The sequence below is a fragment of the Cydia amplana genome, chromosome 21 (genome assembly GCF_948474715.1).
Source record: "Cydia amplana chromosome 21, ilCydAmpl1.1, whole genome shotgun sequence".
NCBI lineage: Eukaryota > Metazoa > Arthropoda > Insecta > Lepidoptera > Tortricidae > Cydia > Cydia amplana.
In genome coordinates, this window is record NC_086089.1 from 328,368 (window position 1) to 345,711 (window position 17,344).

The 17,344-nt window shown below is 37.4% G+C and overlaps 1 protein-coding gene and 1 long non-coding RNA gene across 2 annotated transcripts in view; one reads left to right on the forward strand and one right to left on the reverse strand.

Annotated features, from left to right (window-relative positions):
* Positions 1–15,645, reverse strand: part of LOC134658027 (facilitated trehalose transporter Tret1-like) — a 54,353-nt gene extending 38,708 nt beyond the window's left edge. The window contains exon 1 of the mRNA XM_063513631.1: positions 15,461–15,645. Within this exon, the coding sequence (XP_063369701.1) occupies positions 15,461–15,545 (85 nt within the window). The 5' untranslated portion in view covers positions 15,546–15,645. The remainder of the gene's footprint in view (positions 1–15,460) is intronic.
* Positions 304–17,344, forward strand: part of LOC134658045 (uncharacterized) — a 92,305-nt gene continuing 75,264 nt past the window's right edge. Inside the window, exon 1 of the long non-coding RNA XR_010097674.1 lies at positions 304–461. This is a non-coding gene — a long non-coding RNA (uncharacterized LOC134658045). The remainder of the gene's footprint in view (positions 462–17,344) is intronic.

Below are 17,344 nucleotides of genomic sequence, written 5' to 3' on the forward strand. Positions count from 1 at the left end.
GCAAACTATTCAGTTTAGAAAAAAATGATATTAGAAACCTCAATATCATTTTTGCAGACCTATCCATAGATACCCCACACGTATGGGTTTGATGAAAAAAAAATTTTTGAGTTTCAGTTCGAAGTATGGGGAACCCCAAAAATTTATTGTTTTTTTTCTATTTTTGTGTGAAAATCTTAATGCGGTTCACAGAATACATCTACTTACCAAGTTTCAACAGTATAGTTCTTATAGTTTCGGAGAAAAGTGGCTGTGACATACGGACGGACAGACAGACGGACAGACGGACAGACGGACAGACGGACAGACAGACAGACATGACGAATCTATAAGGGTTCCGTTTTTTGCCATTTGGCTACGGAACCCTAAAAAATGATATTAGAAACCTCAATATCATTTTTGAAGACCTATCCATAGATACCCCACACGTATAGGTTTGATGAAAAAAAAATTGAGTTTCAGTTCTAAGTATAGGGAACCCCAAAAATTTATTGTTTTTTTTTCTATTTTTGTGTGAAAATCTTAATGCGGTTCACAGAATACATCTACTTACCAAGTTTCAACAGTATAGTTCTTATAGTTTCGGAGAAAAGTGACTGTGACATACACAGACAGACAGACATGACGAATCTATAAGAGTTCCGTTTTTTGCCATTTGGCTACAGAACCCTAAAAAGGATACGCAAACTTCAGTGGGTTTTCAAGGAAACAAATGAAATTATTAAATGAAAATATTTAGACTTGTAATATTCTAAGTAGAAACACTACTAACTATAGGTATACCTTTTAAACTAAGTACCTAGTAGTAATTTACCTAGTTCTTCGTAGTGTTTAAGGCGTCTGCTGCGATTGCAGAAGACGCTGATTTGATCCTAGTCCTGGGTCCATCAGTTCAGAAATAATGGTACTGGTACAGTCTGGTGAGGTACCTACCTGCTGTCAATACTGTACCTTATACTTGCTTATACCTAGTTACATATGTGTAAGTTGACAATGTACATAGTTTATTAGTGTTTATAGCTAGTCAGTAGTTTTATGGTATCGTGTACGTTGAAGCCGTGCTCCAGATAGATATGCGACATTTAGAATCGAACAAGTTAACATTATTTTCTGTCATACGGCGGCGCAAAGCTGACGGCAAATGAGGACGAGGTTCTGTTTTCAGCTTATTCTAAAATATTTCATCTAAATTAAGTGGACTCGGAAAGCGTTACATTTATTACGAATCAATTACTCGAGTAAATCGTCGGAGCTCGCAAGTAGCACCATCGATTGTTGACAATTACTTATAGATATCCTCACAGATGTTAGGCTTTGTCACATTGAAATAGGATCTAATTTCGTCTGGCTCTTGCTAATTGTTTCTTCAGCACACGACACCCGCTGCTCCTCATTATCCAACACAATGGTGCCGCTGAGAAACATGAGATAATGGAAAATCTATACACAATTATACATTCATTCACATATTCATGTGTCTCTGGCCTACTGATTAACGTTGGCAGGTGATGTGATGTGACGCTTGAACGTACCTACACCACATATAGGCCAGTAAGTAAGAGATCGCTTGATGAGTGGATGTGGATAGTGTAGGTAGGTACGGCATACAAATCATACAATACATCACCCAGGAGTAGCTATTTCCTGTAGTAATCTGTTAAAGACAATCGGTCTGAATCTTGTAGTAGGATTTTATGTGTACCGTAAACCGGGGTTACTTTGATCAATTCTTGAGTTTGGCATAATTTTTTAACGATCCTAATATGCTTAAAAATATGAAAAAAATATATAATAATCGGTTTTCTCTCTTCTCTCAGCCTGCCAAATAAAAAAAAAATTTGGACTTAAAGTTTCATCAAAAATAAATAAAAACAACGCGATCGAAGTTATATTAAGAATGGGGTTACTTTGAAACCACTACTTTTTTCACTGACAATCTAAAGTAAACCCGCTAAAAAGGCCGTAAAAAATTAAAATCGTATAAGTACTTTTTAAGTTATATGGATTTTTAAGGTGTGGGGGCTACTTTGATCACATACAAATGCTACAAATTCATAATTTTAAGCCCTTTATTAGATAAATACTTATTATTACGTAAGAACATGACTTATCATCGCAATTAGTAAGAGATTTTCGAATTGCAAGCTTTTCAGTTTCAGTAAATTTGGTCCGTGCGCGGGTTTTTGATATATTATGTTGCCCTTTACTTTATACTTATTGTAGAATGTTCTATAAGGAACCTTATATGCTTGCGATGCAGCAGGAATAGATTTAGTGCTCACCATTATATCTGCGAGTGTATCATTGAGTAGTTCTTTTTGATCAATTTCACCATATATAGGTGATCAAAGACACCCCGAGCCATGGATTCCTCGACTACGTGCGCATGTATAGATTGTCGAATTTTGGATTTTTTTTTCAAACTCACGAATAAATACTGATTAACGTAAGATACCATAAAATAACATTGTAATAATTATTGACACAAGTACAGTCAAAGTTTTTCAGCTAATAAAATCAGGTAGAAAAACGTACTCATTTTTATGATTTTTTTTTCTAAACAATATAAATAAATAATAAATAAATAAATAAATATTAATGGACATTTTTACACAAATTGACTGTAATAATTATTGACACAAGTACAGTCAAAGTTTTTCAGCTAATAAAATCAGGTAGAAAAACGTAAATCATAAATTATTTGCGTGAAACAGATGTTACAGAACAGTTACAGATGTTCACGTTTATTGTTGTCCTCCTTATTCAGCTTCGTACTCATTTTTATGATTTTTTTTTCTAAACAATATAAATAAATAATAAATAATAAATAAATAAATAAATATTAATGGACATTTTTACACAAATTGACTAAGCCCCACGGTAAGCTCAAGAAGGCTTGTGTTGTGGATACTCAGGCAACGATAGATATAATATACAAATACTTAAATACATAGAAAACAACCATGACTCAGGAACAAATATCTGTGCTCATCACACAAATAAATGCCCTTACTGGGATTCGAACCCAGGACCGCGGCTTCACAGGCAGGGTCACTACCCACTAGGCCAGACCGGTCGTCAGATAATAGTTAGTTATACACGCACATCCCGTCAACATGCGGTGAAGCAACTATCAGTGTTGCCAATAAAGAAAAAGCGGCCAAGTGCGAGTCGGACTCGCTCATGAAGGGTTCCGTATTTAGGCGATTTATGACGTATAAAAAAAAACTACTTACTAGATCTCGTTCAAACCAATTTTTGGTGGAAGTTTACATGGTAATGTACATCATATATTTTTTTTAGTTTTATCATTCTCTTATTTTAGAAGTTACAGGGGGGGGGGACACACATTTTACCACTTTGGAAGTGTCTCTCGCGCAAACTATTCAGTTTATAAAAAAATGATATTAGAAACCTCAATATCATTTTTGAAGACCTATCCATAGATACCCCACACGTATGGGTTTGATGAAAAAAAAATTTTTGAGTTTCCGTTCGAAGTATGGGGAACCCCAAAAATTTATTGTTTTTTTTCTATTTTTGTGTGAACATCTTAATGCGGTTCACAGAATACATCTACTTACCAAGTTTCAATAGTATAGTTCTTATAGTTTCGGAGAAAAGTGGCTGTGACATACGGACGGACAGACAGACGGACAGACGGACAGACGGACAGACAGACAGACAGACAGACAGACAGACAGACAGACAGACATGACGAATCTATAAGGGTTCCGTTTTTTGCCATTTGGCTACGGAACCCTAAAAATAACTGCTAAGGTGTTTTCCAACTCGTTAAAACAAGCACTTTAGTAACGATTGGAAGTTGTTATCTAAGTTGACCCGAAAATCAAAGTAACCCCGGTTTACGGTAATGTACGTTTTACGGTAACGGCGTTTGCGTTACTTATATCGTTTTTGTATGGGATTTTGAACAGCGCGTCAAGCGGGACGACTTGGATACTCAAAATGCCAAACAAAATGACACTTAACGCAAAACGGTATCGAAATTCTTAAACGGATGAACCGATTTCGGTAAAGAATTTTTGGTATACCCAGATACGATATAGTTAGTTAGTTAGTTCTTGGTTTTAAACTCTTAATTGATTAATTTGATTTTTGTTTGTTTGATTGATTGATTGATTGATAGTGATCTCATAATTGTATCGGACGTTCTCTTACAAATTTTGAAATTAGACTTACCTACACTGTCAATTCATAAAATAACTAAAGTCTATTTTTTTATTCCGTAGACTAAAATGACATTTCATAGTATGAACATCATGTGTCATTTCATACTATGAAATGTCATTTTAGTCTACCGAATAAAAAAATAGACTTTAGACGTGGAATGAAAACAAACATATTCAAATTCGTACCTTCTAGAAATGATGATAGATGTGTCACATTCATGAACTTCATCTAATAATACGCGCATCGTTACACTAGGAATACATGGAGTGGGTTTACTTAACTTGGCCTGAATTTTCGACAAATACTGAAATCGATTATATGATCAGATGAAGGTAATGGACCACGTGTCGTTGATTATATCTTTAGTCGAGGCTCTTTGCCCAGCAAATATTTTTCGACTGATATGATAATAATGATGTAATAGAAACGTTAAAGTTACCCTTGATCTTGAGAACTGTCTGGATTGCGTTGTATGAAAGGCTTGTAGTTAATCTATGGGTTACCTACATACCTCCACGCGTTTCCGAGATAAAGGGTCTTGACAGACTTGACGGATAGACTGACAAACGGAAAACAAAGTGATCCTAAAAGAGTTCCGATTTTCGTTTTGAGGTACGGAACCCTAGAAAGAGAGATAAACAGCGATTGCATGTTACAACTTGTAACATGCTTGTAACTTACAAGCAGTTTATAAAATGCAACTAGATTAGATTTTTGATATCAGTAGGTATAATATTAGGTATACATTGTTATTGAAACTAGATTCGTAGCTCACCGGTTCGTTAGGGCGAGCAACACACCGTGCCAAAATATTCACACGTGTCTTACTTATATCCGTATGCTGTGACATTGTCTTATGATGTACAGTTTCAACAATTATGACATTGAATTATGAAACGTTGTATAGATTTAAAGATAAAATCATCCCAATCGTGTCAGAATTATTGACATATATCTCAGGACGGGCCTTACGGGAACTAAAAATGGTACTAGTTCAGCGGTGTCACTCACGAATTCGAGCCAATCGTGTAGTCTAACGCAACTAGTTGCGACCAATCGCGCGCGTGATGATGCGAACTCATCAACCAGTCCCGTTGTAGCGGTGTCACACCGTTGTACTGGCCCCATTCATGCCCCATTCTTATTGCCCGTAAGGCCAGTCCTGAGATATATGTCAATAATCAGAATATTGTGGTTTTCAGAGACGAAAGAAAGATCCTCTGGCACCGAATATTATGATAATTGCACTTACGAAACGAAAGGATGTACCTAGGTAATGTTTAATGAAAGGTATCAAGAGGGCCTTATTAAAAGTTAAAGTAAAATTGCGATCATCACAATAAAGCGAGAATGATTATGATTTGTAGGCCGCCTACAAGCCGCCGCCTACAGTAGGCGATTTATAATTATACTAGCGACCCGCCCCGACTTCGCACGGGTTAACAAATTTACACATAAACCTTCCTCTTGAATCACTCTATCTCAAATTAGCATCAAAATCCGTTGCGTAGTTTTAAAGATCTAAGCATACATAGGGACAGACAGACAGCGGGAAGCGACTTTGTTTTATACTATGTAGTAGATATGAGCGCCGCGCCGGCGCGCCGCCGCCGCCGACAAAATTTTCGCGCCGCCGCCGCCGACGCTGCGCTATCGGCGTGGCATCGGCGTGACCTTGGTAGTTACTACTACTTTCGGAATCAGATAATATATTTTTAATCGAGTTTAGATCATTAACGGCGCCACTTCGAATAGTTTATAGGCATTCAAAAGGTATTATAGGCCCATATAATTAAAAAATATCGAAGGCAAATGCAAACTTATATGTCTAGTAACCGCGCTAGTAGTCTTGGGGAAACGAAATTATTTAATATCAATTTTAACATCAATATGCTTGTAATAAACATACTGATTTCCTTCAATTTTTATTGTGGAACGTTCCACATTACAATTTATATTGTATATATACGAGTACACTAGACATATGTCAATCACAATGAAAAAAATAACTGTGATCAACTCTGGCTAACGTGAGACTCGAACCCACATCTTTGGATTACCGATCCAATGCATAACTAATTTTGCCAGCTAACCATCCGTCATTTACCGCGAATTTAACCATTGCAAGCATGGTTAAACGTCTTTAAAAGGTATTAAATGGGGTTAATTTTGAGATATTAAGCGTTTCCACGTCCAAATGTCCGGCCGTTGGCTTCGCACGGAAAGGCGTCGGAATCGGGTCTCAAATATACTTGGCCACTGTTCAAATTTCAAGCTTTGCTCTCTCGCAGCTCAATCTTTGGCCTTGCATCGTTCGCATGGAATTAAGCCACTATCTGAACCTGCAAGTTTTTGGCCCTGTTTGGAGCTCAACTTTCGGCCTGTTTTAAAACGCTTGAGCATTGGTCCTTATGCGATCTTAGCTCCATTGTAGCTCGGCCTTTGGCGTCGCACGAATGCGCCCGCAGGAAAGCTCCAGATCTTTAACACTATGGCTTCAGTCTTTATCGGCCTGCGCCCTCGCTCTGCTCTCTTGCAGCTCGGCCTCGCACAGAAGCGCGCCGCAATCAGCGCTCTAGGCGTTCGGCCGTCAGCCAAGCTTACACTTGGCGTTCGATTCTTAGCTGTATGCTTACCTGCAGCTCATCCTCTGGCCTCGCATTGGGAGGCGTCGAAATCAAGTCTTCGGTGTTACATGGAGCTCGGCGTTGGGCCTCACTTTTTGACATAAATTGGTTTTGATGAATCGATATTGGTTAATGACGGAGCTCGATTTTCTTTGGACTGTCGACAAGACGTTTCCCTGATACAATCAATCTGCAATTTTTAACTTAGCACAAAAGATAAGGGCCTCGCTAAGATCTTCCGGCCAGAGCCTCGCCAAGATTAAGACCGCCTCTGATGCCGCGCGATACCGCTTATCCACAGTTTATACGATATCAATTTTTTTCGTACCATTATTCAATAAATTATCCTTGAAAATAAAAAATGCATTTATTTCATAACTTTCTTACAGCAAATACATGTTTTTTCGGTAAAATTTTGGTTTGAATTCTTTTTTCATTAATCGAAGGTGTTTCAAGGCCACGCCGCCGATTCGCCGCCGCCGCCGACCAATTTTGACCGGCGCGCCGCCGCCGGCTATATGCCTATCGGCGCTCATATCTACTATGTAGTGATGAAATAGTTATTTGTAGTTAACAAGAGTTTAAAGTTTGATATTTCTTCGAGTGCTTATTTTGAGTCCCGTGCAAGCGAAAGATTCTATACTAGAAGATTCTAATTTAGAATCTTGAGCGTAGTAAGGGACTCAAAAGCGCACGAGATGTAAATAACTTTGATCTCGTGTAGTTCACAAAACTTTTCACCTCAGCAGTGAGAACATATTAGAGAACCCGAAAAATGTATTCCTTCTTCATCACTTACTTATTCACTCATGTTTTCTTAAGATATACCAACAATTAGGTTTTCACTTCAGCAGCTCTATTGAATATATAATCTAAGCATGTAACAAAACGCATGACAGTGACAGCTAACGTCACTTGATACTATATCCGTATCCTTCTTTCGATTGCTATCTCTCTCTTCCCTAATGTCCGCCATCCCGAATACTGTTGTGCGCGATACAATTTTTATATTAATTATAATTAAGGCCATCTTGACCTGCGAAAGGTGCGTTTATTATTGTAATAAAAGCTCCTTATTTGTGGAAACTAAAGTGCAGTTTATTTTGAAGATTCCTCCAGTCCAGCCTAAAAGTGCAGCACATCGACTCTCACGCGGAAGCTGTGTCGGTCCACCCTGGCCTTTTTCAATAGGTTCTGCGCCCAGATTAGAACCGGTGGCGATTGGAGGACTAGAATATCGCGCCCACTACTCTATCTACCTTAAAGAATGGCTGAAGGCGACAATGATGTGCCAGCAGAAAACGGACCCGGCGCGGCCAATATGGCGCCGCCGCCCGCTGCTTCGGCTGTTTCCACAACAAGTTCGGCAACTTTTGTGCACCAAAACATGGAAAAACTACAAGGCCAAGTTAATTTCTGCTCTTGGAAGTTCGCCATTAAAATGGCATTGATTTTGGAAGGTTTATGGGACTGTGTGACCAGTGTAGTCGTGACGGACGCTGCGCGCGATCAACGTGCGCTGGCGCGCATTGCACTTAGTCTGCACCCATCGCTATATCAGTATATTACCAGTTGCACCAGTGCCAAGCAAGCTTGGGAAAATCTTAGAAATATATTCGAAGACAGAGGGCTTTATCGTCGAATTGTTTTGCTACGTGAACTACACAAGGCCAGCTACGCCGATCACGCCGGTATGAACGCGTATATCGACCATACTATGAAATTAGTACAGCAACTTGCTGATATCGGCAAAACTATAGAAGATAGTGAAGTGGCAGAACTGCTTTTAAGCGGGTTACCTCAAGAGTTTGATTCCCTTGTATCAAATATGTCTACAGCCTGCCTAACGTCGACTATATCTAGTGAGTTTGTACGAGCCAGGCTGATGCAGGAAGAGTCCAGGAAGCTAGCGACATGTTCATCTGAGACTGCTTTTGTTTCCAAAGTACAGTTCAAAGCAAAGAAGAAGTTTACGTGTGCTTACTGTCATAAGGAGGGCCACGTCAAATCCAAGTGCTTCAAACTGAGAAGAGATAAGAAGCAGAAGGAGGATCCCATGCCAGCCGCGTTCCTGGTTTCCCAGCAAGACGTTTACATAGATTCCGGATCGAGCTGCCATTTATTTAATGATAAAAACTGTTTTAATTCTATAAAGAAAGGACAATCTTCAGTGGCTGTGGCTAATAATAGCAAAGTGCTGTGTGAAGGCACCGGCGATGTAAAACTAAGGACATTCGATAAGGTACTTACTTTAAATAATACTTTATATGTGCCCCAACTGTCATGTAATTTAATATCAGTCAGTAAACTCTTAAAATCGGGATGTGATAGGGTGATGTTTAACTCGGGAGGATGTTTTGCATATGACAAGAATGATAATTTAGTTTGCTCTGCAAGTGAGGTAAATGGTATCTATAAATTAAATGAGTCTAGCAAAGAAATGCACAAACAGGAGCACTCTTTGTTCCTGCAGGATAGGCAGGAATCACCGAGTGCCACAGTTGTTGCTCAGCGGTCTGATATGTCTCGATGGCACTCTAGGCTTTGTCATATCAGCTCTGGAGGTATGTACGCCCTTAGGGATAGACTTGCATGCAGTGTTATGTTTCAGGATGGCGAAACACTTGAACAGTGTGTACCATGCCTTAAGGGGAAGATGGTCAAGACTCCATTTCCCAAAGGTGGTGGAACGCGTGCAACTAGACCCTTGGAGCTAGTACACTCCGATGTGGTTGGTCCTATGCCAGTGAGCAGCTTGGGTGGTGCCAACTTTGCTGTCACCTTCACAGATGACTACTCGAGGAAATCCTACTGTTATTTAATGAAACATAAATCAGAGGTATGTGACCATTTTATTCACTTTAAAAAATTTGTAGAAAAGCAGACAGGTTTATCTATTCTTTGTTTACGTTCGGACAATGGGAAGGAGTATGTAAATAGTAGACTTTCTAGTTATTTAAAGAAAGAAGGGATTGCTCACCAGCTAACTGTTCCTTACTGCCCCGAACAGAACTCCGTGGCGGAGAGATTAAATTTAACTTTGTTCAATAAAGTAAGGTGTATGTTGCAAGAGGCAGGCCTAGGTCAATGTTTTTGGGGAGAAGCGCTAATGGTAGCGACTTATGTGAAAAACAGATCTCCCACTGTTGCATTGAATGGCCGTATACCTGAGGAAGTGTGGACCGGGTCCAAGGTGGACCTTAGTCACCTCAGGGTTTTTGGTTGCAAGGCTTATGCTCTGATTCCAAGTGTCAAGCGCAAGAAGCTAGATGCTAGGAGTAAAGAATACATTTTTGTGGGTTATTCTGAGACCACAAAGGGTTATAGGCTGGCAGATCCCTCAGATCCTAGGAAAGTCATTTTATCTCGTGATGTGAAATTTTTGGAGGATAAGTTTTTTACTCCACAACATTCAAACAATGTACCTGATAGTAATAGCTATGATATTAATGGTATGATTAATTTACATAATAATGAATTGAATATACATTCCAATAATAATTTGAATGTTGATAATGATAATTTTATTCATGGATTACAGAATAATGAATTAAATAATTCAAATTTTAATGATGACATTTCAAATGAGGTCATGGAAAATAATGAATTAAATAAAAGTAATGAAAATGTTAGCGAAAATAATAATAGTCAGTTTTTGAGTGATGAGGGTAATCGGTCTGATTTTACAGATGAATGGAGAACCGCCGAGCAGTCCTCCGATGACTGCTCGGCGGGTGCAGCGGGTGAAGAGCCTGTAACGTCACCTCGCGCGGCTTCATCTAGAGGCGAAGGGTTAGCTGCGGAGTCCAGGCCCGTACGTAGTACTAGGGCAGTTCCTCCTAAACGGTATGAGGATTATGATTTATCTATGCTCGCTCAAACTGTACTTGAAGACGAACCACAGTCTTATGATGAGGCAATGGCCAGCCGTCATCACGACGAGTGGTTAAACTCAATGAAAAGTGAGTACGACTCTTTAATAAATAATAATGTCTGGAAGCTTGTGGATAGGCCCAAGAATAGAAATGTAATTAAATGTAAGTGGGTTTACCGAGTCAAATGTGACTCTTCAGGCAATTTTCAAAAATATAAAGCTCGTTTAGTCGCGAGGGGGTTTACACAGAAGTATGGTATCGACTACACTGATACTTTCTCCCCAGTTGTACGTCACTCTACAATGCGTCTTTTGTTTTCTCTAGCTAACGAGTATGATCTCAATATAGATCATATAGATGTAAACACGGCTTTCTTAAATGGTGAACTTAACGAAACCATATACATGGAACAACCAGAGGGTTTCCATGATGATAAAAATAAAGACAAAGTGTGCCTGTTACAAAGGAGCATCTACGGCCTTAAACAAGCCAGTAGAATGTGGTATTGTAAAGTTCACGATTTATTAACTAAAAACAATTTTAAGCAAAGTAAATGCGAGCCATGTGTTTATTATTTTAAGTCTGACAAGGAGTTCATAGTCATTGCGTTGTATGTAGATGACTTTTATATTCTGTATAGAAAAGACAGCTCACAAATTAAAAGTTTATTAAAGTTGTTAGAAAGTGAGTTCAGTATTAAAAACTTAGGTCCTATACAGAATTATCTAGGTATAAGAGTAACTCGAGACAGACAGAAAGGCATCCTTAAGTTGGATCAGTCTGTTTATATTAAAAAGGTACTTCAAAGGTTTGGTATGTCAGAATGCAAACCCGTTTCGACTCCCATGCAGACAGGTTTAAAGTTGTGTAATTCTGATAAACCATTGAATGATGAAACTTACAATTACAGACAATTGTTAGGATGTTTAATGTATCTTTCTGTCTGCACAAGACCTGACATAGCCTATGCGTGTAGTCAGTTGAGCCAATATAATAACTGTTTTGGCTTAACTCATTGGTTAGCTGCCAAAAGAATTTTAAGGTATTTAGCAGGTACAATTGATTATAGTTTACTGTTTGTAAAAAGTAGCCAATTGAATTTAAGTGCATATGCCGATGCAGATTTTGCCAATGATCATAATGACCGCAGGTCATATACAGGTTTTGCTATCAAACTTGGCGGAAACATTGTTCACTGGGAGGCCAGAAAACAGAAATGTATTGCTCTATCGAGCTGTGAAAGTGAGTACCTAGCTCTATGTGATGTAACGAAGGATCTATGTTTTGTAAGAAACTTTCTGTCAGAAATTTTTACAGAGTTAAAGTTACATTCTATTTTGGTGTATAATGACAACCAAAGTGCGCATAAATTGTTAGCAAGCAAAGAATATTGTCACAAGCGCACTAAACACATAGATATTAGGTATCATTTCATTAAAGACCTGGTAGAGACAAATTTTATTGTTATAAAATATTTAAATACTGAAAAAATGTTTGCAGATGTCCTTACCAAGCCACTGAGTAAATGTAAGCATGTCGAATTTATGCATGAACTCCACGTCAGAAATAAGTATCCATAAGGTATAGTTTTAAGTGTCTTTATGTACCTAACATATCTATACTTAAGGGATAATTTTGTTGTTATATGCTTAAGGGGAAGTATTGAATATATAATCTAAGCATGTAACAAAACGCATGACAGTGACAGCTAACGTCACTTGATACTATATCCGTATCCTTCTTTCGATTGCTATCTCTCTCTTCCCTAATGTCCGCCATCCCGAATACTGTTGTGCGCGATACAATTTTTATATTAATTATAATTAAGGCCATCTTGACCTGCGAAAGGTGCGTTTATTATTGTAATAAAAGCTCCTTATTTGTGGAAACTAAAGTGCAGTTTATTTTGAAGATTCCTCCAGTCCAGCCTAAAAGTGCAGCACATCGACTCTCACGCGGAAGCTGTGTCGGTCCACCCTGGCCTTTTTCAATAAGCTCGAACAAGGGTACTTTGCTACTTAAAAATCGCGTAAAATCGCGTTTTGCTCATTTTGTCTCACTCAGTGAGCAAAATGCGATTTGGCTCACTGTTTTTAAGTAGCAAAGTACCCTTGTTCGAGCTGCTGAGGTGAAAATATTATTAAATGTAGAGGTAAGTATGAAACTTTGAACGCCCGGGGGGCGAAGATGACGATCGTACATAGGCAAACGCCAAACAAAATGAAAACATAATACCTCATGAATCTATCTAGTATTAAACTGTATTGGGCATGAGTAGTGGGGATAACTGACAGAACGGGATAGTCTTATGTATCTTTCAGTAGGAGTAGCAGCGAAAGCGCTATTATTATTTGTCCTTGTCACAGTCTCACATTTTTCTTTATATATTCCCCACCATAAATTAGTATGGATGATTGGTCGAATTTATATGTTTTGTCCCTCACGGAGGCACGCGTAGACCACTTCTATAGGATACTACCTATTCTATGTAGGTAATACCTAATATCGGGCTGACAGATGCTACGAAAAGTCACGTGACTATTTCCATATATTATTTTAGTTGCGATTGCCCGTATACTTGGTCAACCAGATCTTGACAGTAGAAAAAGGCGGCAAATTTGAAAAATGTAGGTGCGAAGGGATGTCGTCCCATAGAAAATTTGAATTTCGCGCCTTTTTTTACTGACAACATTTGGTTGACCAGCTATATTATCTGACCGTTTTGGGTAAAAAGGATTTTATGTTCGAAAATAGTTGACCGAAGCGTAGCGAAGGTCTACGTTTTGACTCGGGCATTTTGCTTTTGTATGTCCGGATATTCTCCTCTACAGGTCACAATTCTCAACCGATTCTTGTGAAATTTTGTGACCAGATTTTAGGAGTAAATAAAAAAAAATTGTCGATCCCGTCGATCGATTTTGGAAATTTTCAAAAATGGAGGAGTTGTGATACCTCGCGCTTAAACAAATAGTCGTATCGATATCATAAGAGTATTTTCTTTTTGAGACATATTTACATAGTAAATGGCAAAAAATGCAGAAAAATTGTATTGCTGGTTTAGGCGGTATTTAGATATTTAGTTAGTACTCGAGAATGAGTAGCCGAATTTCGTCGGCATAGTTAAGAACTATCATGGCGCATTTTGTAAACAATCGCTTTTTTTGTTTGCACACAGAAAGTCTGGGTTCGATCCCCAGTAAGACATAACTTTTTGTATTTTTTTTTCACTTAAACTTCGTATTTTTTTTTAATAAATTAAAATCTTTGTATTGTTGATTTATCAAACCGCTGTGTGGCGCTGTCATCGTGCACGGTCCCTATGCTCGCGAGGTCTACAGCTCACAGAGCCACTAGTTGTATAATAAGCGAATAATCATTGGAAAACGAAATTATCAGCAAATATTTGCAAGCAGCTACCAAATTTTATTGCTTTTTTATGAGCATTATGTATAGGTACTTAGGTCGCTTACCTATAGGTAGATAGGCGTATACTTATGTTTTTATTTGAAGGAATAGGTACATTAGTTATGTAGGTAAGCATTGAAAGCAAAGACATATTTAAATACCTAACTGTTTGCGGTCTTCTTAAAGAGGGAACTTTTACTTTATAAACATAATAAATGAAACGGGTAAAATAACACATGGACCAAATCCACGCCGCCGCCAGAGACGCCGGTATAGAATATAATAGAAGAATAGCTTTATTTGGATAGAATAAGTACATATTTCGTCTCCACAGACGATTCTTGTCGTCCACAGATGACACTTTCGTGTACATGGCTGATAATTACACTGGGTCAACCAAATCTTGTCAGTAAATAGGAACAAAAAAAAAACTATACTCATCCTTTTCTTTTGGGTGCTAGTACTAGTAGTACTAGTGTAAGACAAAGATAGTATGATTCTCTCTGTCTATGTTTGAAATCAAACAGACCTTTGACACACTATAGTGGTCATTACTATCAAACATATAAATGATGAGTAAACTGTGTAGCATCGTTTCAAAAAAGCTATCGACTTTAATGTATAAAATCCTCCTTAAATATTATATAGGTAGATGGCGTATTACAATTCTGACTCTTTTATCACCAAACAACTTTTACTCGGAACCATCCAGACATCGCCATAAAAAATAGCATCACATTGTAAAATCTAAATCAACCATCTTCAAGCTTAAACTTCTGTAGCTTAGAAGAAGATCAAGGGCATAAAGAGTATATAAGTTTATACTTACAATAAATGAATCGTATGAATATTAATTTGTTAGAATTATTTGTATACTTACGTCAAAGAAATTTAAGACAATCCAATTTTCAGTTTGTGTAGAAGAGATTGCTTAACTCAATGATAAATCGTCTGATAAGTAGGTAAGTACCTATCTACCGTTGTTTATTTCAAAGCTTTGTTTATTTTCACCGGCTTTGGTGTCTATTTGTAATTAAGTTTTATCAGGTTTCCAATTAAGTTTAATTTTAGCCTTAACAATTTTTGTCACGAATTAATGTTACATTATCAATCTAGTCTAATGATGAATCACACTAAATCTAAAGGAACTCTGCACTTCTGCAGTAAAATAATGGTACGTTGCACGTTGAGTTGGGTTTTGGGTTTGAGCTTGTTACAACTGTTGTAAATTTTAATAAGAATACAGACTATTTGGTTAGACTAGAAAATACAGACGGCAACGAAAGCTTACATAATGCATTAAATTTTTGACAAATACCGACCCGTACTTATTTGATTTTATCGACTTTGTAAACTTACCAACTATGGACATTAAAACTTGATTGTGTTTGCTACCATTCTTCTCGATCACTTGTGACCCTAATTTGTACACTTTGTTCACCATTTTGAGTTATTATTCAAAAATATTAAGATAAAATTAAAATCCAATAAATTAATATTAAACTCTTATAAAAATAAAATTAAGCGGCCATTTTAACTAGGTCCTAGAATTTTGTAAATTAAATTTAAAAATAATATCTACTAATTTAGAATATATGCGAAAAATTAATGTATTAAAATAGATCGCGTGTATACCGGCCGCGCGCGCATGGAACTGAGTCTACTGCCAGTTCGCGCATGCGTAATATTTATGATCGCCGCGCGAGGGGTTCATTGATATATCTTTGGTCAGATAAATAAACAATGATTAGTTATTGGGAGGATGGTGATTGATACAGTCAACATAATAAATTAAATATCTAATTGCATAGTTAAAAACCTAATTTGCATAATTCTAGGAGCCTGTTTGAGTCGAGAAAGTGACCGAAGAAGCCACAAGATTTGTTTACATGTATAGTTATTTGTACAACAAGTGATCAAAGTTTGATATTTCTTCGAGTGCTTATTTGGAGTCCCGTGCAAGCGAAAGATTCTATAATATAATATCTAATTTAGAATCTTGTGCGTAGTAAGGGACTCAAAAGCGCACGAGATGTAAATAACTTTGATCTCGTGTAGTACACAACATTTTTCACCTCAGCGCAGTGAGAACATACCTATTAGACAACTTGAAAAATGTAATCCTTGTTCATCACTTAATACCTGCACTCATGTTTTCTTAAGATATACAAACAATTAAGTTTAATTACCGCAATGGAACACAAAAACAAAACGTAATAATAAATTCCATTAAAATAATATAGAAATAACAAACATTAACTGACACTTCAAACGACAACTTTTTTTGAAAAAAAAAAATCTTTGTAAGATACGGTCCGAATTGCGGATACGTACTATTTGTCAACTATGGTAGAAATTCTTAAAAGTAAAATAATTAATTTTGCGTGATGATCTGTGTATTTTTTGAGTTCGATATTTTAATTGTACAATAAAATACCTAAAATATAGTATTTTATCAGTTTTATTAAATCTTAAACTTTATTTTTATTTATTAATTATTAAGAATTCATACTCGTACGTGGTTTGGAACGATGCGGTCTGAAGTTTTTCGGGGGTCTATTATAAACCGTGAATATACTGTTGAATGTCGTTTTAACTTTTTTTTTGTCTGTTTCTTTTTGCTAACAGTGTGAAAGGGACAGAGATAATAGAACCCAAGTATTTCGAACTTTTATTAGACCCCGCATGTTGAAATGACATTTGACTATAAAGGTCACTTGAATGTCATTTTGTCTCACTCAGTGAGCAAAATCGCATTTTGTTCACTGTTTTTAAGAATCAAAGTACCCTTGTTCGAGCTGCTGAGGTGAAAAATATGTTTTCTCCCGACTAACGAAGACTTTTGAAGTGAAAACTTCTTTAGCGGCGCTGGGCACTTTTTGAGGTGGGGAAAAATGATAAACTCGAGACAGCGTAAGGCGATCACGTGACCGTAAGCCCCGTGAGGTGGCCACTTATAATTTAGATGGCATTTAAATCAATAAAGAAAAACTCAATGTTATTTGACATTTATGTTGCGGACTCCTTTTCAAGACTCTTTACCTATGTTCAAATACATAATTTGACGTTGTCATGGCAGTATGTAAATAAACATGTCAATGAAAAAGTGTGATCTTATTTGAGAATGATAATTGACCGAAGCGTAGCGAAGGTCTACGTTTTGACTCGGGCATTTTGCTTTTGTATGTCCGGATCAGGGATGTTGCGGATGCCGATTTTTTGACATCCGCGGATGCGGATTTT